The sequence below is a fragment of the Asterias amurensis genome, chromosome 4 (genome assembly GCF_032118995.1).
Source record: "Asterias amurensis chromosome 4, ASM3211899v1".
NCBI classification, from domain to species: domain Eukaryota; kingdom Metazoa; phylum Echinodermata; class Asteroidea; order Forcipulatida; family Asteriidae; genus Asterias; species Asterias amurensis.
This window is the reverse complement of record NC_092651.1, coordinates 14,075,180-14,097,661: the sequence shown is the minus strand read 5'-3', so window position 1 is coordinate 14,097,661 and position 22,482 is coordinate 14,075,180. Positions and strand designations below refer to the sequence as shown.

Below are 22,482 nucleotides of genomic sequence, written 5' to 3'. Positions count from 1 at the left end.
GTAAAAAGAGTCAACGATATCAAATTTACACTTAAAAGTGTTACATTATACCTTTACAATATTATAGTTTTAGCTTGTGATGCGAAGAAACTTTCAAGGGAAAACATAAACAAGGGGTTCACGCCGATGTCAGGAGACCGGACCTGGATGGCACGCGCACATTCTGACATTACGACTTGTCAATGAATGTATGACACGTGCCAGTTCACAGCCTGCAGGTTGTTTACGTCTGGGTCTGAGGCAGGACCCCAGTGAGTCTCCTGCTGGTACACCACGCGTACCTCCATGCACCTCATGTTGCGAAGGAGAATCATATCAATGATTGAATTTTGACATCAAATCGCAGAGACAGAAGAGTTCTTATAAATTATTATTGTAGTTCAAGATGGAATCACAGATGAAGTTGGAAGGAGCATGTTGTTTTTCATTTCTAGTTTGTTATTGTTGAATTAATCTATTTATTGTTTTATTCTCCCGTGGCCTGATCAATCATTGTCTCCCTGTTGGAATTCCGACCTTGAACTTGGAATTTACAATGGCAAACAAATGCCTTTAGCGGTAATAAAAATTGAATAGTAACGTTCGACCTTCTAAGATTTCATCATTCGCCAGTGGCGTGACTAAAGGGGAGGGGGATCGGGAACGCCCCAAATTATAAACAAACCAGTGAATATCGGATACATTGTGTTCGTATGGTAGCTGTTATGAATTATTACAACTTGTCTATTAATGACTATGTGTATATTTAAAAGATTTAATGAGCTAGTACACTATTTCTCAAGATGGCCAACTGCAGACCTACCATGTAAATTGGCAAAACTGTGGCAAGTTTTTGGATTACATTGTTTCGATTTGTACAATTTTATTTTTTTAGGTAAATTCATGTATAAATACAAAAGTGGCTCTACAACGAATTTAATGATCTTACATTGTGTTCATCAATCCATACTTATTAAACTCGTGCAGTTTCAAGTAGTGATTTGTATACAAAATAACCGAACAACGTTTTCCAAAAACAACATTGTATCTCGTGGCACCCTAATCTGGAACAACCTTAAAGATGCTATGTCAGATTTTTGGCCCCAAACATTAAAAAATAGATTTTTTTGAGTGAATTGTATTTCAAAGAGTATCACCCGCTCTAACGAAAAAAAGTTTAACTTTTACTTCTAATGGTCAGGAACCACGACAAAAATTTAAAACATTTCTTATAAAACACATAAGAATTGGTCACGTGATATATTTGCGGGATCCCGACAAAAACTAATTTTGAGCACTTTATTTCACTGCTACTAATAACTGGCGGGCTTTTTCGAGCAATGGCTCAAATGAAAGCTTTGTAACTTTCTCGACCCCCATCAAAATACCTATTGAATTTTAAATCAATTTTTTGGGGGTCAAATCGGCCAAAAATCTGACATAGCATCTTTAACTCTGATATTAAAAAGTCTCGTTGTTCTCAAAGAAACTGAAACAGCACCTCTTGAATATGTATTTGTAGATAATTGTAGTATGCACTAGTAGTACAAAGGGGTGTGGGGGGGGGGGGTTGCCTGGGTTACCAACCCAAGTCTGAAAATGTTATTCGATATTTTCCAAGTGAATTATTTGCAGTGAGAAAAATAAGAAGAAGAAGAAGCATTCCTACCATGTTTGACACATTTGCAACACGTGTATGTGTACTTTTGTATGCAAATTCAAATCTGCTCGTTATCAATCATAAAGTAATCTTATCTGCATAATTTCCTGAATCATGCACCACACACCACAGCCCTCAAGACGTATGGCCCTAAGTGGCACCAGTGTCAATAAATTTTTCCAAAATGTATTATTGTGTCAGTCAGTCATTCTTACATTTAAAAAGTTCAAAATAACATTACAAAACACAACACACATCGAAATACACCCAAAGTTACAAAACGAACATAAAACAGCAGTAGAAATGGTCGTGCAGTGATGATAAAAGAGCCGTCTGTTTAACTTGCATTCATCGTGCAATGACTTAATGCGCATGCTCAGTAGAGTGTTGTCATCAACGAAACACAGGTGAGCTTTTTAATTCTTGGTATATAACGTTTAGTTTCTCACTGATTTCTGCAGTTTTACAAGCGCGATCGGTGTCCAACGTGATCATTAATTTCTACTTAGGACATTCATATGATTGATTATAATTTTCATTGATATTTAGGTGACATTTACGCTGCCTAAGTTTTGGTTATTTCGTCGAGATGGTGGTCAATGGGGGCCGCCATCTTGAAATGTGTGTTTTTGCATGTCATTCTGCAGTTCTCTGTGTGTAGCGTTGTATTGTACATATAATTGTCCCTGTTTAGTGTTTGTTTAAAAACCCACATGCAATTAAGGGTTTAAAAATCCCCCAAAATAAAGTTACAAATGATATTCTTTATGTTCTTATTTACATCAATTTTTTTTTTTATAATCAAGGATCAATTTCAGTTTACTGTGAATGTGATTGTGAGTGTGACACTGACATTGACAATCAATGAATTACGAATCAGTATTTTTTTCAAATGATAATGATAATATTAATATGGTTGACTTTTTAAAAATAAATAACGGGGCCTAAAGCATGCGTGTCATGGTATTATTCATTCAAGCACGGTGTTGCTGATCAGTAGAGTGTCACACTTGGATCGGATGTAAAACCAAAGGGTCATGTGTGTTGTGTTTCTGTTAAAAATTATCAATGGGTGAACGAGGCTCTAGTACAGTAGTAGGTAGTAGTACACATATTGCTAACACGATTCAGAGAAGAGGTTTGCCCTGGTGTTACTTGCTATGACATCTGATGCACTTCATCTAGATGCTGAACAGGCTTTGATGAGAATCATCATAGAAATATTTATTTTCAATAACATTTCAATATTCATTTCTATGATGACTCTAAAATAGAACATAAAGAATGTTGAATGAGAGATATTTTTACGGTTTATGACAACTGTACTTAATTTAGCTAAAATTTAATCTGTTACCCAAGAAGCTTATATTATACATGTACTGTATTGACCCATTTCACCTGACGTCATCATCAGAAATAGTTGCGATAACGTAACCCTCCTCCCGACAGCCGCTAGGCCGGAGGGTTACGAGATAGGTTCGAGCAGCAACGGTTAATTTGGTCCAACACGCTAGTCACCAGATTTGCCCCATTTTTACCACTTTCAAAATCATGACACAAATTCTGAGGGTACGAACTTAATCCGCAATGTCTAATGCAGCCTGCCATAATACTCAAAACACCATTTAGGAAATATTTCGAAGAAAAATGGACAAAAACTTACCAGATCCCGGAGCGAATTCCCAGGTTCATTTTTTGAACCTGTCGCATCGCTTTGCAAACGCATTATTTTGTTGTTGGGCTAAACCATTCTGTAAAAGGGGTGTTACAATGTTGCAGTGCGTGTGCGCCATTAAGAGTGAACGGCGTGCAATGCAAACGGACAGCGCGCACACGCGTAAACCCGCCGAGGCCTGGTTCTTGATTTATTTACCTCGACTTCGTCTCGGTAAAATGATCAAGTCCAGGCCTCGGCGCGAGTTTATTATGGTTTATTCACTCAGGCGTTGTTGGCGATATCTCAAAGTGTAACCACCTTTTGAAATGAAGTTTTCACATTTTCAATTTGATTGTATCTGTCTACAATTTTATAGGATTAAAAAAAAAATTGAACAGTTCTGAAACACAAAAGTATACTTTGCCTTTAACACCCTTCTCAGAAATCTATCTCAATGTCACGAGTGTCTTGGAAATAACCAAACAAATTAAGGATGTCAGGTTTGGAGGATTCTAATGGTGTTTTCTAAGTGGCACTCTTAACATTCTCCTGTCTTACGACATTCTTTAATTTTCAAGTTTCTTGTTTATGAACATGAACAATTCCCAACCTTGTTTGTAAGTGGACATTGCTGAGTCAGGAATAGTTGAGATTTTAAAAGCAATTGAGTACATCAGGCATTTTGTTTGTCCTGGGAAACAAGCGTAGAGTGAAAATAATGTGGGAACCAAGGTCATCTTGTTTGACCTTTATAGTAATTTAAAACTTTCAGTAAAAAAAGGGCAGGACTTTACATCTTGAACCACATCAAGTGTTGTGTCCAAAAACAAGGAAGAGTTCAAAGCCAATTTTCTTGAAGCCTTTATTGGTTGTTGGTAGTCCACAGGGCAATTACAGCGGGCTTTAGGGCAAGCCCTGATGATGCTAGGACAATTTTTTATTTAGGTTTCTGTTTTCTGAAACGTGCATTGGCGTAAGCTTTCTATATTCTGTGTTTTGGTAAGTGACAATCAAGGTCCGAGGTGATGTTTGGCAGACACTTAGGGTCGTCTGCATATGAATATATACATGTAGGTGACTGATAGTTGATTATGGATGGGGATAGACCTAGGCTAGAGGCCGCTTTCTGGTGTTATTCAAGAGCCTTGGAGACTGACGCCTGATCTTTAGGCTCGGACATCCGTAGCACCCTTAATATGAAGACATTCCCTGTCCATCCTACCCCAAAATATTGTCGCAAGTCCGCACAACTAAGGACCAATAATGGGTGTGTGGATGTTATGTGCCTTCACTTTCAGACACACCTTTAGTAATTTACTGAATTTAAATGATTGAGGAACTAGTTGTCCGGAGAGTACATTTGATCCAAAACTGGTGATTATATAATCCATCTAAATTATTTGTGTCTGTGATACTTCCCTTGTGGGAATCTTCTCAGTTCGACTAACGCCTTTTTGTTGTTCAGGGGAAACAGTTTGTATGAAAATACTTGTTGTGACACTAGTTAACTTGTGTCTGATGTTTTATTTATTTGTTTAAATTTTTGTTATGAAGTTCTACGCTTGAAGTTAAAGCACCCTGCTCATTGCTGTGATGACACACTATTAAACAAATTGAATGAAGATTCTTACATTTATTAAAGGTATGACACAAATTTGTAATGATAATAGAAGGATTTTGAAACAGAAAGATTAATTTTTGGAAACTTGATATCAGTAGGATGGTTAGGTTGGCGTAGTGGAAGATAGTTATTATTTCCCTGCTGCCCATCTGTAAGATCCCGGTTTGAATCATGTCGGGGAAGGGGGAGGGAGATTGGCAGTGTGTGGATTGGGTTTTCAGTCCCTACCTGATAGCGTTGGTTTTCCTTTGGAACGATTTTCTGGGGTCTTCTTCTCTCAGAAAGATTACTTTTTGTAACTTCGATATCAATAGGATGGCATAGTGGCATATTATTTCCTCGCCTTCCATCTGCAGGATCACAGTTTGAATCATGTTGTGGAAGGGGACGTCACTCTGTGGATTGGGGTTTTAAGTCCCTTCCTGATGGCTTTTTAAAATATTTTTTAAAACCATTTTCTGGGGTCTTCTTCCCTCAGAAAGATGACTTTTTGTAACCTCGATATCAGTAGGGTGGTTAAGTTGGCATAGTGGCATACTATTTCCTCGCCTTCCATCTGCAGGATCCCAGTTTGAATCATGTTGTAGAAGGGGACGTCACTCTGTGGATTGGGGTTTTTAGTCCCTACATGTGTACCTGATGGCTTTTTAAAATATTTTTTCCCTCCATTTTCTGGGGTCTTCTTCCCTCAGAAAGATTACTTTTTGTAACCTCAATATCAGTAGAGTGGTTAGGTTGGCGTAGTGGCGTATTATTTCCTCACCTTCCATCTGTAGGATCCTGGTTTGAATCATGCCGGGGGGTGGGGGGGGAACGGGGTAGGGGAACGGGGAACTCGGAACAATTTTCTGGGGTATTCCTCCCTCACCTAAAATTGAAACTTCCTTCCTCGTCTTCTCTCTATTGGGTTGCTGGCTAATATTGCGATTAAGTTTGCTTTTCTGAACGTCCTTTGGCTTCAAATAACCAGAATTAATAAATGAAATCAGTACCGAAAGTCTTGAGATACACTTGATTTCTATCTGAAGTACTGCAATGAAAGAAAACAGTTTTGTGGCGACCATTCCTTAAAGGGAGAGTATACCTTGAGTAATTAATCCAAATATTAATGACCATAAAAACTTACTTGGTAAGAAGAACTGCAACTGCTAATAATTTTGAAAAATACTACCCTCGAAACGAAATTTGGTTTTAGAGAGAGGGATTCTAAAACATTTCAATCTGTAAGCGTTTATCGGATTATGTATTTCCAAATTACTGAGGTCAGTTACCTGAAAGTTTCCATTTTGTTTCACTGTGTGTTGTGAGTACCTTTTATATTGACCCACTACAGATAATTTTTATGTATTTTTTATGCTCTAATCTTTGTCAAAGGAAATGTTTGGATAGGGAAAACAATTTTTGCCGAGAGGTTAGAGTCTGGAAAGATGCCTAACGTACCTCACTTTGGGGTTTGAGATAAGAGGATGTGGAAAATCTTTGGAAAGGTCAAACCACATTTAATTTGACATCAAGGACACAAGTATCTTGAATGGAGTGTAGATACTTAGGGCTACATCCTGACTGCGGAGAGAACGTGCTGGAAAACTATGAAGTTATTTGCTTTTTATGTGGAGTTAGGGCTTGAATGTAACACTGGACTGTAGGCTTCTTTTTCCGATACTGATTTGTTTGTTGTTTTGTTTTCTGCTGAAGTTTCTCCTTGGACAAACAGGGAGTGCCCATCTGTAAAAAGTTTTTCCAAAAAATTTACCGAGATGTTTTAACTTGGCTCGGTTTGGCCAATGAAGTTAAATATTTCCTGCGTTTCGTCATCGCACAATCACATAGAACCAGGAAGCTATTTCTCAGTGATCTTCTCTTCTTTTTAGCACCGGCCAACAAACAAGAGTGTTTTGTATTAGCATTTTGTCAAGTCTGTGTGTATATAATAAGATTGCCAGATTGCCAGGTTGGCGTGGGGTCACGAGGCACTCATAAGGGAATCTCGTACTCAGGGACAACAACTCTACCCTAGCACAAGAGATGAGACTCACAGATGTCTACCCTTGTTGAGGGCCTTGACAGACGAGGAACCCATCTTTCATAATGGTCTCGGGACAAAACTTTAATCCACTTACTCAACCACTCAATAACGAGGGGCCATGCAATTCCAGACTCCTTTTTTTCTGTTAAAAGAAACAGATTTTCCTCTTCTACAGTTTTTTTATATGGAAGGGGTAGAAGAAATCACAAGGGATGGGGGTCTCCTTGGGTTTTGTAAGGTCTGCTCTTCGTGGCCTTGATTTTCAGTTAAGTTTGGACTTTTTTTTTGTGGTATGGTGGTTGGATTCTCAATAAGTACACTTAACTAGAAAGATCTTTTCTTTGTATAAATTCATGTAAAACTAACAGTAGCTTGATGCCTACCTGATGCTCAATTTGAGAGAATGGCTCGGTAGTTGTTCACATAGTCCTATGAGACCACGATATCTCAAATTTAGGTTATCTGGGTTCCCCTATCATAGACTGGGCCTATTCTGAGACATATTTATTTGTAGCTCTTTTGGAGCTGAATTGCTCAGGGGAGACACCCATGCCCTGCCTCATCAGCCCTCTGTTGCCACCCAATGCTTCCTCCAATTTAGAGTTTGCTGTCTCTGGAGGTAGTTTGTAAACATGACAAGCCACCTGTTCTATCTTACCGTTTCTTCTCAAGTTTCTTCTAAAGTTTAAAGCGCAGAGTGCCGTCTAAATTTCATCCAATCTGTTTTAGGGATTTGTGATTTGTCTATGAGGATGTGACATCTACATACATGTAGGGTCCTAACGAAAGAGTGATTGTTGGGCGTTCCTATCACACTGACAACCATAGAATTAATATTGCATTTTGTAGTAAACAACAATAACTAAATAATGATGGTTTACATTATAGTAATGGTCCTTACTGAAAGGGTAGGCATGTTTTGGAAGTGAAGGAATGTCATTTTCCCCCCATTTTTGAATGGATAGAACAAAGTCAGAGACATCACTGATCAAAGAATCTTCTAAAGACCAAGTCATTGTGATAGCTTTATAAACCCTTCCCCCCACAAAAATACGTCTGTTTCCGGGTACCCACCCTAACTCTTATTTGAAGGCATACCCTTTTTCGGCACAAAGAAATAAACTATACAAAAGAAAATAAACAATGTTTGTGTTTGTGTTAAACATAAACAATATGTTCATCTTTGTCGCTAAGTAATTATTTATGTTTGTTCTTCACAGGCTTGTGTTTAGACAGTGCAAGGTTGCTATAAATATCAACACCAAGTTTTAGGGAAATATTTACCCCATTCTGCTTGAATGTATCTTGTGCAAAATGTTTGTAAAATAGCTTCATATGGTAAATCTGTGTGATTACAAAGTAGATCCCCCTCCCCACCCCCCCCCCCGAACCCCAGTTTTGATTAGGCGAGGTAAATTCCGTAAGAAAAGCAACTTCCGCAAAGACTTAAGACCAGTCAATTAAATACACTTAACATTGATATGAGAGATTGGAGAGATTAAAATAGCACTTAAACGAGGAAAGATTGTTTAAATTCTTTAAAGTAAAGCCAAGATAACAGTCATGCACACATCCTCTCTCCATATTTGCAAATGTTTGTAACAGTTAATTTGTTCGTCAACCCTGTCGCCAGTCTATCATTTTTTGGGTCAGCTGTAAGTGTGACCCCACACCACGTTAAAGCCATGTTACATGTTATGGACTTGGCTAGTTTGTGGCGTGATGCTACCTCCCTTTTAGTAGATGGGTTATACAACCCCAAAGCAATTTACCGGGTATGAAAGCAAAATTATGAAACTTCAACAATAATTTACTTGGATATATGTATACCTCAGTGGAATATTCAAATGTTGTTTATATAGTGATGGTCTCATGAGTTTTTCCTTTAAGAGTAGAAGACTTTAACAAATGCCCATGTTTTTGGTAGAAACGTGTTTGGCAATGTAAATTATTTTGTACACTGCCAAACACCCATGTATTTCCTTAGAATACCATGCTGTGCCACTTTCCATAAAAACCAACCTTTTATGTCAAAACAGAAAGTATGGACACTTGCCATGCAGTAAATTAAAATTTACAATAGTTGTTAGGGGATCATATTTTGCAATGTGTAGAACAGCCTGCTGAGAATAGCAGAGCCTGTCTCGGCTGATAAGGACAACTGGGGTCCTTCAGAGAAATCTCCATCGGAGTAAGAACTAACCACAGAAATATTAACAGGTATCCTAAAGGAAGGAAAGAGGGAGCTGTGATTGAAAGGGTTAGGAAGGGAAACATTCATCATTTTGAGACACGGTCACAAATTTTCTCACCTCCGTTAACAAAGGTTCATCAGTATTTCTGAGAGTGGCGACTGTTTCACAAAAAAACAAATTTAGGGAACATCTGGTTCTCTTGTGTTTTTCAATTGAATAATACATTTGTTTGCAAAGAGGTGAATCCTTGTATTGTTTTAACTTGATGTTACTTGCAGTGAAACTCAGTAAAAGTTGCCACTACTGGCTGTAGATTTGTGTCATGATACATACTCATTTGTCTGATAAAAACCCACATGTGGATATGACATTACTTCCTCAACATGTGGCTACTTGAAACAAATAGAAGAAGAATGAGTTACATATGCTGTTGCAGATGATTTAGTAGCCATAGAAACTAGAGTATTGATGTATAAGAAGTGCACTATAAGCACTATTAATGGTGCCTATTAAGAAATCATCAGTGGTGTTACTCCTATGAAATTGGCCACACACTTTCAGCAATATCCCCCCCCCCCTCCCCCAACAGATCCACTGAATCTTTGTGATGACTTTTACAGGCGGGCTCCTGTGACCTTAATTCTATCCTGGGTCTTGCCCCAGCGGACACAAAACTGTCTGTCAAAGCATCAGAACATAAGATAGAAGGGACCATGCAGAGACCTGAGATAATCATGGTACTCTTCAAAAGTCTCCCCCAGATTGCTGGGGCCTAAATACCCCCTCACTCAATGCACCATTCTGGCCCTCAATACCAGAAAGTGGGAATTCCAAGGCAGGGACTAAAAGTTTATATTTTTCTCTGTGAAGATTTTGAAAAGATCTGTGTAGTTTCTTCATCAGAGTATCCAATTGCTCACACCTCTCTTTCCACCGAGCACATAACGTTGTTTTCTGAGCAACAGGAAATGGGGAAGGGATATGATTGCAGGGTTCTCCCTCAAAAGTTTTTTTTCTTGGTTAACATATTATAATACACAGCAGGCCTGTGATTTTTTTCTGATTTGAGGATTTTCTAAAAAAATCTCCTTGAGCCTTTACACCTTCTACTGTTCTTGAAAGAGGTACGAGTGAAGCAATCAAATTGAGAAATAAAAAAATCCACATTGTGTCCAAACCTACAGTTTTATAATTTGGTTTTAGTACAACGTCTGTAAACCTGAACTGTAACCTGTGGGATGTCCTGAGTCTGAACTAAGGGGAACCCAGATATGCGTTCCACTTGCCCAAACATGTTGCAAATGTATGCGCAAATGTTTAGATCTTTTGGTTGTGCACTTCATGATGTCACTAAGAATGAATGAAGATGGCGACATCGCGCACATATTTTTTTTAACGTTGAGGAGGTCTTGAATGATGATTGATTGGTGTCCTGCTTGGAAGTGAGTTCCATATCACCAAAAGTATTTTTGTGTGGATTTAATGGCTCTGTTTTTTTATGTTAAGGATCATCAATATCACGATCACAGTACAAGTTGTTGGAGTATGTCTAAAAGCTCTAAATTCAAGATAATTTAAAAGTCTGTACTTAGACCTCAAGGCTCAAAGCCTTTACTCAAAACTTCCCAAAAAGAGAGATGTGTACGAATCTGCAAGTTTACTAGTTATTTTTACAAGTTTCCTGACATTTGTCTTATTTTTTTATATTTTTTTTTACATCACTTTGTATACTATGAGAAGCAAACATATAGGGTTTATAAATAGGGTTTCTTATCAAATAAACACAAAATTTGTCGGACTGGGCTGAATTGACCTTATCTTTGGGCAACAACCATCGGTTTTGTTTGATGGGACATAATGGATGATTTTGTGTTTACATAAACAAAAGTTAAGTGTGCTTTAATATTTCAGAGAACAGTTGGTTTACCCAGAAGGTCTTCTATACTGGAACCCATCCAACTGTTCTGATCACAATATACAAGGGTACAGGTAATGTAAACTACTTGTGACCTTACAATCATTTTAGAGTAGTACAGTTAGTAGGGGATAAAGACAGGCGCAATTGAGAATGTGACAGTTGAGTGCAAACTGCAAACTGATCTGTACCCGTAGGACTACAAACTGTCTTCATTTTACTCTGTAGGAAATGACTCAGAGTTGTAGCTTAACCGAGGAGAGTGACTTAATGAAACGCCATTCAGAGTTCTTCCATGGCGTATTGTTTTATATCTACCGTCTTTGCATGCTTTCGGCAGAGCTCGAATTTGGAGGGAAAGCTCAACAAGACCGTGGGGATTTTTGTAGGCTCCAAGTTTTACAGGACCAAAGTTGTTTTTACAAGACCAGATTCACAATAAATCCTGGTGTGTTGCATTAGAACGTATCTTGTCTTTGCATTGTTTAGTGTAGTCAGGATTTCTTTATGACAACAATATTCTCAAAAACAAATTATTCCGCCAGTTCTAAAACATTAATTCCATCCCTGGGCACAGACAAATTTAGGAAAACCTTGTCACTAAGTGGTTAAAATGTGCGACCCCTGTGCCTGTGGACTAAACAGACATTTGAAGATTCCAGATTGACAGGAGAAAACAAACATAAAATACTTTGTATTTTCAGTAATTTGTTTTAACAAATTGAACATAAATATTTACAAAACCCTTTGTGAAGGGTGTTTTTCTAAGGCTGACAAAAAAGCCATGTGGTTCAATGACGAGTAAGCAATGATGACCAACACTGGGAAATGCCTACTCTCTTTATGATTTGTGTGCTTGACTTTAATGATGGTTAACAACACCCAGGTCCTCTGCTTTATGTCAAATCTGAAAGCTTGGGATCCCAGTTGTTTGAGAGGAAGTCCTTGAGTAGCCACCCCAATGTTGGCCTTTTGTCAATGCTTTAGTGACATAAACAGCTGAGCGACTGGGACGGGAGCCACTCTGTGCTTGGTCTCCTGTACCAGTCGCTTGGGATTGCAGCTCTCCAAGCCATAAAGGCCTTGACAAAAAGCTTTCCCAATGTTGGAGAAGAAACTTTCCTTATATCATGCAGCACATGTACATTCTATGTCTTTTCAATACAAAGGATGGTTTCCCATTGGAACACAATATTGGTGCTGTAATAGTGGAGATGTTGATGACCCCTCAGTCAAGCATGTTTGTGACAGTAACATTTTCTGCTTTGGTCACCTTTTCTTTGTTCAGCCCCAATTTACTTTTTTTTAGCCACCCCGTCATGGAGGAAGAATTCTTTCTTATAAAGCCTGCGCTTTTCAATACAAGACTGATGTCATATTTGCACCAAAGGTGCTGTACAAGCAGATGTTTAGGACAATAATACTTTTTTATCTTAACATACAATTCTTTTTCTTGTGCTTTAGTTTACAAGAAAGAAATATACTTTTTATAAGAGTAACTGAAGGTTTTGGTGACAATGTATTTTTTGTTTATGGACAAGATGTATTGTGAGCACTTACTGTGTCCATATTTGTAAATTGTTTAGGTAACTTCTTCCAGCAGAGTGTCTGCGTCATATAGTTGCCAGTAGCAACAAAGACATAATGTATACATGGACCCCAGGCCACCTGTTTCAGCATCAAGGTTATGAACTGTTTACGAGTGGTAAAGCCATTACCCTACCATCCCCAAATAATTAGTGATAAAAATACAGTCTATGTTTCAGAGGAGATTACTGACGTAGATGGGCATGGCAGGGTAGAAAAGCAGGTTGTGACATGCTGCCAAGTATGAGTTGGTGATTATTATTAACAGCTTGGGCCATCTGGGTAGAGACGTGCCTGGTTGGGAGTTTAGGATTGTGATAGAGTTCTTGTGGTTAACGTACGATGGAAAACAGGGGGACAATAACAATGATGCAAGGGAGAATTGGGAGAAAGGTTGAGTGAAATTGTAGAAATGTTTCACTAGTCCATCACCTTTTTCACTGGGCCATATTTCAAAAGGAATAGGGAAGCTTTTCAAACTGAACTAGCCAGCCAGACTATTTTTGGAGTGAATTTTAACTTATCCTCAGGTGTTTCCACTGGTTTTTTTTTCTTGTTTTTTTTTTTTGGGGGGGGGGGTGGGGGGGAGAGTACTGGGAAATGTAGGAGGAACATTGGATAAGAAATCTTTGGGGAAATGTAGAAAGAACATGGGGAAAATATTGGGGAAATTGGGTGGGGGGAACATAGAAACAAAATTGGCCTCTAGAGTAGAGTGGAACTTTGTGGAAATGGGGGCTCCCCCTCATAGAATCTGTTGCCTCCCCTTTTGCCACTTTCTATGGGTATCCTCATATCCTGTGGGAAAAGCTTCTACAAATAAATAGAAATGTTTCGTAAAATTAAATTATACTTTATATGCTGCATGCTAAATAATGTTTGTTTAAATGTACAATTCACTAGTTGACTATGTCCGTGTTACGTCTTGCTCTTTTTACATTTGTATTCTCTTTATAGAAGTTAACGTCTCTCTCAAATGATTTTCCTTGCCCGTCAAGAGAACATGTTTAGTAATGACCACTTTGTGTGTGTGTGTTTCACCTGGCGATAGACACCCATTAAATTAGGGCTCAGGAAATAATAACTTGCTTACTAACCCTCCTCCAACCTGTATGTAGTCGTAAAGCAGGTGTGTATCCAGGAGTATTTGATGCATATTGGCTAAGCACAGATAAATCCTGCTTAGCAAAAGGTTAATAGCCATCCAAAATGCTGTGTGATGAATATTGGCTTGTGATTTGTCTTACTCTGATATTTTGCTTTTAGCGATCTCACTGATATTTTGATTGGACAATCTCAACTCCTTAGGAGTATGCAGCATCGACGGCCAAAGTTCTAATCATTCTGAGGTATCCATTTACACTTGGGTGATGAGAATAAATTTTAGTGTCTTGCATGAAGAAGAGAAGTGTCATGATCGGGATTCCAATCCGCTCTCTGGTGACTTTGTCTCTATACTTTCATCCTTGGTTTGGTAACATTGATTTGATTGAGTGAAAAATAGGATTGTAAATGGCAGCACAATGAACAAGTGCTGCCAATGTCAATGCTCTTCAGATGATACTTGAAAACGAAAATATTCGGTGGATCCAATTCAGATGTGTATGGGTTTTCATTTTTGTTCCAGAGAGTTCAATTCATAGAGTATTACAACTCAACCTTTTTGTATCAGATAATCTTCATATATACAGTGGGTACACTACAGTCAATAACACAATAATACAATACTGTGATTCCATGAAATACAATGTTATTTAATGTAGAAAATAATATACAATGATGTAATTCATTGCATGAAACAAATGTAACATTTCATTGCAGAACTAGAATTGTAATTCATTGCAGAAATACATTGCAGAAATGCAATGTTATACTCTGTATAAAAAAAGGTATCACTGCAACAAATGCCACCTGTGGTTCATTCATTGAATTAAATTGAATGTCAGAGAATGAATTTTGATCTACTTTTTTCTTGCCATACAAATTCAAACTGATGTAAAAAGTATGTGAATCACAGATGACAGCATTTCAGGCTGAAAACTAGTTTAAAGATGCCATGTCAGATTTTTTGCCCAAACATTAAAAAAATGAAAACGAAAACAAGTTTAACTTTTACTTTTAATGGTCAGGAACCATGACAAAAATTTAAACGTTTCTGATATAACATAAGAATTGGTCACGTGATATATTGTCGGGATCCCAAAAAAAACTAACTTTGAGCACTTTATTTCACTGCTACTAATAATTGGCGGACTTTTTCGAGCAATGGCTCAAATGAAAGCTTGTAACTTTCTCAACCCCCATCAAAATACCTATTAAATTTTAAATCAAAATTTTTGGGTCAATTTGGCAAAAAATCTGACATAGCATCTTTAAAGCATGCTTTTTACCTGGTTCAGAAAATGTCAGCTTTGCATATTTTAACCCAAATTGTACCATGTCTGTTGGTAGTGATTCATAACCACCTGATCCAGCACCAAGGATTAACTGTCTTTCCCTGATGCTTATATTGGAAGTCGAGACGGTTGCATTACTTCCGAGACTGCGTTTATTACTGATCGTCTGAGAGATGCTTGTGTGACCCCATGTTGACAACAAGTTTGAAATACTCATGTGATCTGAGCTGATGTTCTTATTGCTCAGACTTATGGACTAGTCAATAAATGTTTGTTTTAATTTCTTCGATGTCACAAACTTTTATAACAGTTCGAGGAGCAATAATGCCTAAGGCTTTGACTTCAAATATCCGACTAAATTTATAGCCTCCAATTTTATATAAAAAGAAAGTGACAGTGCATGTTGAAATACTTATAAATTTGAGTTTATTTCCTGTTACAAATATTTTTTTTCTTCTTTCCCCCTTTTTCTTTTTTGGTCCAAGGTGGTGAGGGGGGGGGGGGGGAGGAGGGGGCGCCCTTTTTTTTTTTACAATGACCAAAATCATTGACCCATTTAGAGATGTGTTGAGAGTCAAACCAGTGGTAGGGACTGTAAACTGTTCATCAAGGAAAAGTGTGTTGAAAGATCTTCTAATTTGATCAACCGGAAAATTATATTCTGTTCTGATGATTCCGTTTACCGCTCAATGGGAAACAGCTGGGCGTTCAAGAAGAAAAGTCCACAAGGCAAAACCGGTTTGTGTGTTAAAGGGAAAAACAAAAAAAGTGGAAGTTGTTGAGGTCTGTCTCACTTCTTCTTATAGGTCATGATATTCTATGCTTTAGGGGCATTAAACCAAGGACACGATTTTTTTTTCTTCTCCAAAGTCGAGACAGTGTGATGAGGTCATTTACCTACCATCATCCACATGTGTTATTGAATGCCATTTTAAAATTGGTGTTGTCAGAAAAAAATCATTGATATTAATGTGGAGTGTCAACACTCAGGGGTTTTGCATATGAGTAAAGTGTGGGTTTGAGTCCTGGTCAGGCATTTTGTGTCCTTTTTTCAGCAAGGCTTGCTCCATCCTTTAGATGGGACATAAAGCCATTAATCCATTGAAAGCCATTTGGTTGTTTTTGTTGTGTTGGGTGAGGGATTTTTTCACTTGCAATGAATGACATTGGGAAGGAGGATTTGAAGTACATGAAGATAATTTTCTTGAGGTTGAAAAACTTTGAAATACTTCATCTTGGTTTGTTGTGAATCAGCCAAAAGTCTTCACTTTGCAGAAATGCATGGCTTTCTATATGAGGAGACTCTTGGGTCTATAGTATGGTACGCAGAAAGAGCGGGACAGGAGTAGGGACTTTCCAGAATAAGATGGTAATCTATTCCGGATACACTTGTGTCAAGTTCGTCATCCTTCCTTGAAATGCGCAAAAACAGAGCCATAACTCATGGCATGTTGTAAAGCAACATTAAGGACAACATGCAGAGACTCCCTAAACTGTAGAGAAGATTTATCGCATGAAATTATAAAGGTTTTTATGTGAGTGAAAGTGTACTGTGGTGACCTCACTGGATGTTATCCAAATGTCTCATACAAGCTTCTTTCTTAGTTCCGTCAGTTTTTCTTTGATTTGATGTATTGCGCTGCTGTGACCTATAGACTCTTAGCCCACTAGCTTGAAATAACAAGTGGTAGAGTTTAATATTCTGAAAGGTTTAATACTGGGTAGGGGGATAGGGAGGAGGGACTTTTGGGTGATGGGTATGTGTTAAGACAACCCCTCAAAGCATTAAAACATAAACAGTAGGATTGTCATCAGTTGTAGTTGAAGCCATTGGACACTTTCGGTAAAGTTGGTAAACAGTGTTGTCCAAAGGCCCACACTTTGTGTATTACAACTGATATAAAAAATAACAAACTTGTAAAAATTTAGGCTCAATCGGTCATCGGGGTCGGGAGAAAATAACGGGGAAAACCCACCCTTGTTTCCGCACGTTTCGCCGTGTCATGACGTGTTTAAAATCAATCCGTAATTCTCGACAACGAGAATTGATAATTGTTTTAATGTTTTCTCGAAAAGTAAAGCATTTCATGGAATAACATTTCAAGAGAAGTCTTTCACCATTACCTTCTGTAAACCCTGTAAGTTATTTGTAAGTCTGTGAACTTTTTTTTTTCTGTGCCGAAAGTGTATAATGGCTTTAATTTGTTTAGTTGTCTAATTGTTCATTGTCGATTAGTTTTAGAATCTTTTTTTGAAGTATTTTTTCATGTTGGAAGGACTGAGCTTATTTGAATCAAGATAAGGTACAACATTATACTGCTACGGTAAACGTTTTTTAATCAAGATTAGATAGGGTATGGTGGTAAAAAAAAGGTTTTGTAAGAAAACCTATGAGCCTTCTTGGAAAGCATAGGAAAGACCTTTTATTCAGTAAAGATTGTTATCATGCATACATGGACATGTCTCTGATTCATAACTAATAAGGCTTGCCTCACAGCTATTTTGACAACTTAGTTTTCACACTGAAGTACATTCAGTCATTACCACCCATGGGATCTGCATAATCATAAACCCTTCACCTCACCGTTACCTGTGACTGCCTCAACTTATCAAGCTCTACAGATTCTTTGGGAAAATCAAAGTGGGCGTCTGGTTGGCATTTAAACATGATGTTCTCTTTATTGAGGACTTCTCCTTTGTTTTATTTGGTACCTGGCCTCCCTGTCTCCTGAAACAGACTCTCGGAGCGGGGACCCAGAACACAGTCATGATCCATGAAATTACGTTGGTACAATGACCGATGCCCCAGTCGGTGTTCAGCCCCTTGTTCTGTAGGGATCACTTGGTACTGCTTTCTGGGGAGTATTTCCTCTCAGAAAAGATTCATTGATGTCGGGACTTTTTGATGGGTAGGACAGCTGGCGAAATTTTCATGTGGATTCTGAGCAGATGTTACCTTGACAAAAAACCAAACAACGACCGTACCTTTAAGGAAAGGTGGTGGGCCTCATAGACATGACCACCTACATGTAGGTTCCATAATGAACATGACCGTACCTTTAAGGAAAGGTGGTTGGCCTCATGGACATGACCATCTAGGTTCCAAAACGATCCAGTTGTGTACAATGTTTTGACGAGTATGCTCTGATTAGCTTAATAATTAATGAACTGAGTTTCCCTGATAGACGACTAATTGATAATGGTAATAGGTAGCCCCACAGTCATCATCTGAATGCAGGTGCGCTTTACATGAAATTTGCTTATGGAACTTATAAGCATGGATGTGGTATTCGACTTGAGATTTGATGCAGGGTTTGAGACTTCGAGTCAAGACTTTCTTGACAACTCTTGCTGACTAATAACAACCCAAGTTTGCACCAAATGTCACAAACAGAATAGCCATTAATAGTCATTTATGCACCAAATATGATAAATACATATGTGCATTACAGTTAACCTGTATTGCCTTTATTATGACTCGCCCAAAATAGCTGCAGCTACTAGCGTTTAGTCGGGTAGGTTATTTCCTTTTTACATTTTGCGGCTTACATTTTAGACTGTCGCCCACTCATACTAAAATTGTGCATCCTGGCCTTCCTGAAGAGACAGAGAGAGAGAACAAAATTCCATGGTACATTACGTGTACAGGTAAATGAAAACCTCCTGTGTATGCGACCCTGCCTATTACCTTGTATACAAGAGGCCATGTCCACTCACTTTTGTCAGTTCCTGTCATGGTCATAGTGGTCAGGGCCACTTTGTCAAACAAAATGGTGACGAAGAAAATGTCCCTTACCTCACCCTCCCAACCTTTTAGAAGACACACAGAGCACCTGAGTGTGACTCAATGCACTGCCGCCCCTGATGCCATCGCTGTCTCATTTCCTCTGTTGACGTGGTAGCTGTTCTGTACATCCTTGGGGAGGGGGAACGTACCTGGCCCTGAAGGTGGTAGGAGGGGGGTAATATGAGCATGTTCTGCTTCAGTGAGTGTTTCAGTGCTTTCCAGGTCTCTTCTTGCAAGTGATGCCCCTGCTGTGGGTTACACAGTGAAAACCGTTCCAAATTATTACAGACATTTGTCTCTTGTAGTTGAAACTACAATCACGGCCAAAAAGCTTGTGCCACCCATGTACACTTCCCCTGACAATAAACATTCTCTCCCCCCTGTCCCCAAGCTCAATGTTCACTTGAACGCAGAAGAAGACCGTGCAACAATGAGAACCAACGTTGTAAGGGGGCAGGGGGCCCCAATGAGATATGGCCGTGATTGTAGGCCTGTATGTTTTTCTTTTAAAGGCAAGGACACCAAGGCATTTTCTCCTTGGTAGAGGGCACTTTATGAGGAAACTGTATAAGCATTTCAAGGGTAGCAAGGCAATGACCCCAGGGCATGGAGGCAATCACCTTCGTTGCCTCCTTGAAGTGTCAAGCCTGCTCAACTGTCCAGCTCTTTGTCAACGAATATGGAAAAAAAGTTTGTCAAATACAAGATCTAAAAAGATTTCTAATAATGCCCCTCGATTCTTGAATAGTGCTTGGCCACTTCTGACACTTTAACCATTATTGCTTTGTTCTTCGGATGGGGCGCAATGTCTGTAAAAGAACTTGGTACACTTAGTTTTTTCACGCATTTTGGCTGAAGGTGTTGCACCACCTTGTAAAACTCAACTTAGATGCTTAGATGATGGAAAAATGGTTCTCATAGTTCACAGTTGTGCATACCTCGTGTAAAAAAAAAAAAAAAAAAAAAAAAAAGGAAGGCAAGTTTTGGCTTGTAAAATTGTATATTCTACATGTTTTGTTCAGCAATTTTTTTTTTACATTGGAACTTCTTGCCATCACATTGGATTGAAAAGGAACATAAGAACTCAGCTTGATCAGAAACAGAATCATGTATCTTTTGAGATATTAAAAGGATCTTTCCAATGAAGTTTGTGGCTCTGCTCTAATGATCAAGAAGGGATACTTCACCCCATACCTTACACGCGGGTTGCGGAGGGGGATATAATTAATTGGGACTCTAGTAAAAAGGAAGCGGGGCTTAAGACTTCTCAGGGGGGTTTCTAGTTTGCTGTTGATGAAACTAGTTGAAGATGAAGATTGAAGACATGTTTAATAGTTATAAATTTATTTAGAGGACACCACTTTTGAAGAGATGGAACTGAATGGGTAACAGCTTAATTCAGTACTGATTGGATACTGTATTGGAAAGTTCACTTGATTTACTGCTATAATTCTCTCTTTGATAGAATGAAACAGTCTGATTTCACTCGACTTGAAAAGCTTCAAAACAATGCCGCTCGAATCATACACACACGTGTATCGTGTATATGCAACTAAAACACTTGATGTTAATTTTGCAACAGGGATAAAGCATATGTTTTTAACCTTAAACCGATGTGTTTTAAGCACTCTATTCTCAGTATTTTGCTGAGTTCGGGGAAAGCAAAACCACAGGCAAATCACTTAGGTTCTTTGTCCTGATGAAAAATTACATCTGTAAAAGTTGTTGTGGTACCCGCTGCAATCACATGCAGAACGACTAAGTACACGTATGACTATACTCCTCGACCAAGTACGACTATACTCCTCTGGAGGGATGTACTTATTTGAAGATAGAGAGATAGCATTTGAACTGCAAGTAACCTGTGGGCTAGCCCGGTGGTCTAGTGGTATAGACAACTGCTCTAGCAGGTCGTTGGTTCGAATCCCACCCGAGTGATTTGATTTTGTTTTGTTTTCACAGAACTCGGGAAGGTACTGAGTATGTAGTTCTTAATACACATTGCTGTATGGGTAAAAAAAAACAAATGATAAAACACTAGCATCACCACTTCTTTAGTGGAGAGGCTTCATTCGACAAGCAAAAGAAGCATTTCCAATGAAGAAGAAGAAAGAAAAATCCTCAAGTGTCTATTTGAGCAGTATTTAGAAACGCCCAAGTTGAGACCAAGACTACGGTAACAGATTTCATGGCTTCCATGTAACTCAAGGTCATGACCCTACCAAATGTTTAGGTGGTATTTCAATCTTGAGGCTGGCCCCACATGGTGAAACATTCATGTTCCTCCTAACCCATACACCCCTGACCCTGCAAAAGCTTGATAGTTTTCATAAATTTGTTTTGCTGTTTAAAAGTGAATCCTAAAATCTGTTTCTGTACATAATGTAGGTCACAGTTATCAGTTTCACGCGGACTATAATTAAGTGAGGCGGAGAGCGAGTATTCCATGAGGCTTTGACATCACCGCTAAACAATTGACAAGAAGAGATTGGCTTTAACAGCTCTTTTCACAAGTAAATTTTTCCAGGCAACACCAACTGTACTGAATTAAAAAATAATGTAGAAATACTCTCAGTGCAAGAGTTGTCCATTTCTCGAAACAGTGTCTCCGGGCGGCCAAAACAATACCACCATGCAAGGTTCTGTGACGAAGTCTGCAGCCAAACATACCAGAAACACTGTGGCCTATCCCTTCTCTTAATGATAAGTTCACTGGGTTCTTTTACATGCTTTTCACAATTGAACAAAACCAAGTCCCATCCGAAGGATGAAGCAGTAATGGTAAAGTGTCTTGCTGAAAAAGGCACAAGTGTCAAGACTGGGACTGGAACCCACACTCTGCCACCAGAAACACCAGAGTTTGAGTCCAATGGGCTTGACTGCTCAGTCACGGCGTGCCAACATTGCACTCATTTTATGGCTGTCCAAGCCCAATTTGTCAGCTTTGTAAGAACTGATTCGTGTGGGAAGATAACTTCGAAAGCTTGAGCTAAATCAAGGTGTTTCTAAATTTGCCGATAGGATTTATCTTATCAAAATAATAATAAGGTTTTTTTTGTGGGGGGGGGGGGGGGTGGCAGTTGCGGGTTAGGGTTAGTGGTTTTCCTGTTACAAGTTTAAAATATTCTGTATTTTTAATACGGTTAACTTCCGATTTAAGATTGATGCCTTGTTCCTGTTATGGGTGTAGATAGCAAGATTAAGAAGATTATTGGGGAAATGATTTAAGTATCATTGCAATAATATTGATCATACTATAATAAGTATGTTTTCTTTGGACTTATATGTCGTCGCATCAGTGTCAAAATGTTGTATCTTGATCTTGCAAAAGCATTGTATCTTGGGGGCTGCTTTAAGGGAGACACAAAGTTTTGACAATTTCAAACTTACGCGTTGCTTAAGTGCTATTTTAGGAGATACATTGTGCAACGTTTTTGCACTGACATGAAGGTGTGTGCATGTGTACGTGTACTTCTTCAAATATATTAGAGAGTCTTATTATTTTGCTTGTAGAGAATACTTTTGAAGATTTGAGGTGGCTGTTGTACTTTTGAAGATTTGAGGTGGCTGTTGACAATGTCTTTCCGCTCATAGAACTATGTGCACGCATGTTGTTTTTCCTTTGCCCTTGGACAAATTCAGAATGTTTTCTTAATTAT

General features: G+C 38.5%; 1 protein-coding gene across 1 annotated transcript in view; it reads left to right on the top strand.

Moving 5' to 3' along the window:
* The first annotated feature begins 1,903 nt into the window (after window positions 1-1,903).
* The window catches only part of LOC139935925 (proteasome maturation protein-like), a 62,333-nt gene continuing 41,754 nt past the window's right edge, over window positions 1,904-22,482 (top strand). Inside the window, exon 1 of the mRNA XM_071930562.1 lies at window positions 1,904-2,046. Within this exon, the coding sequence (XP_071786663.1) occupies window positions 2,006-2,046 (41 nt within the window). The 5' untranslated portion in view covers window positions 1,904-2,005. The remainder of the gene's footprint in view (window positions 2,047-22,482) is intronic.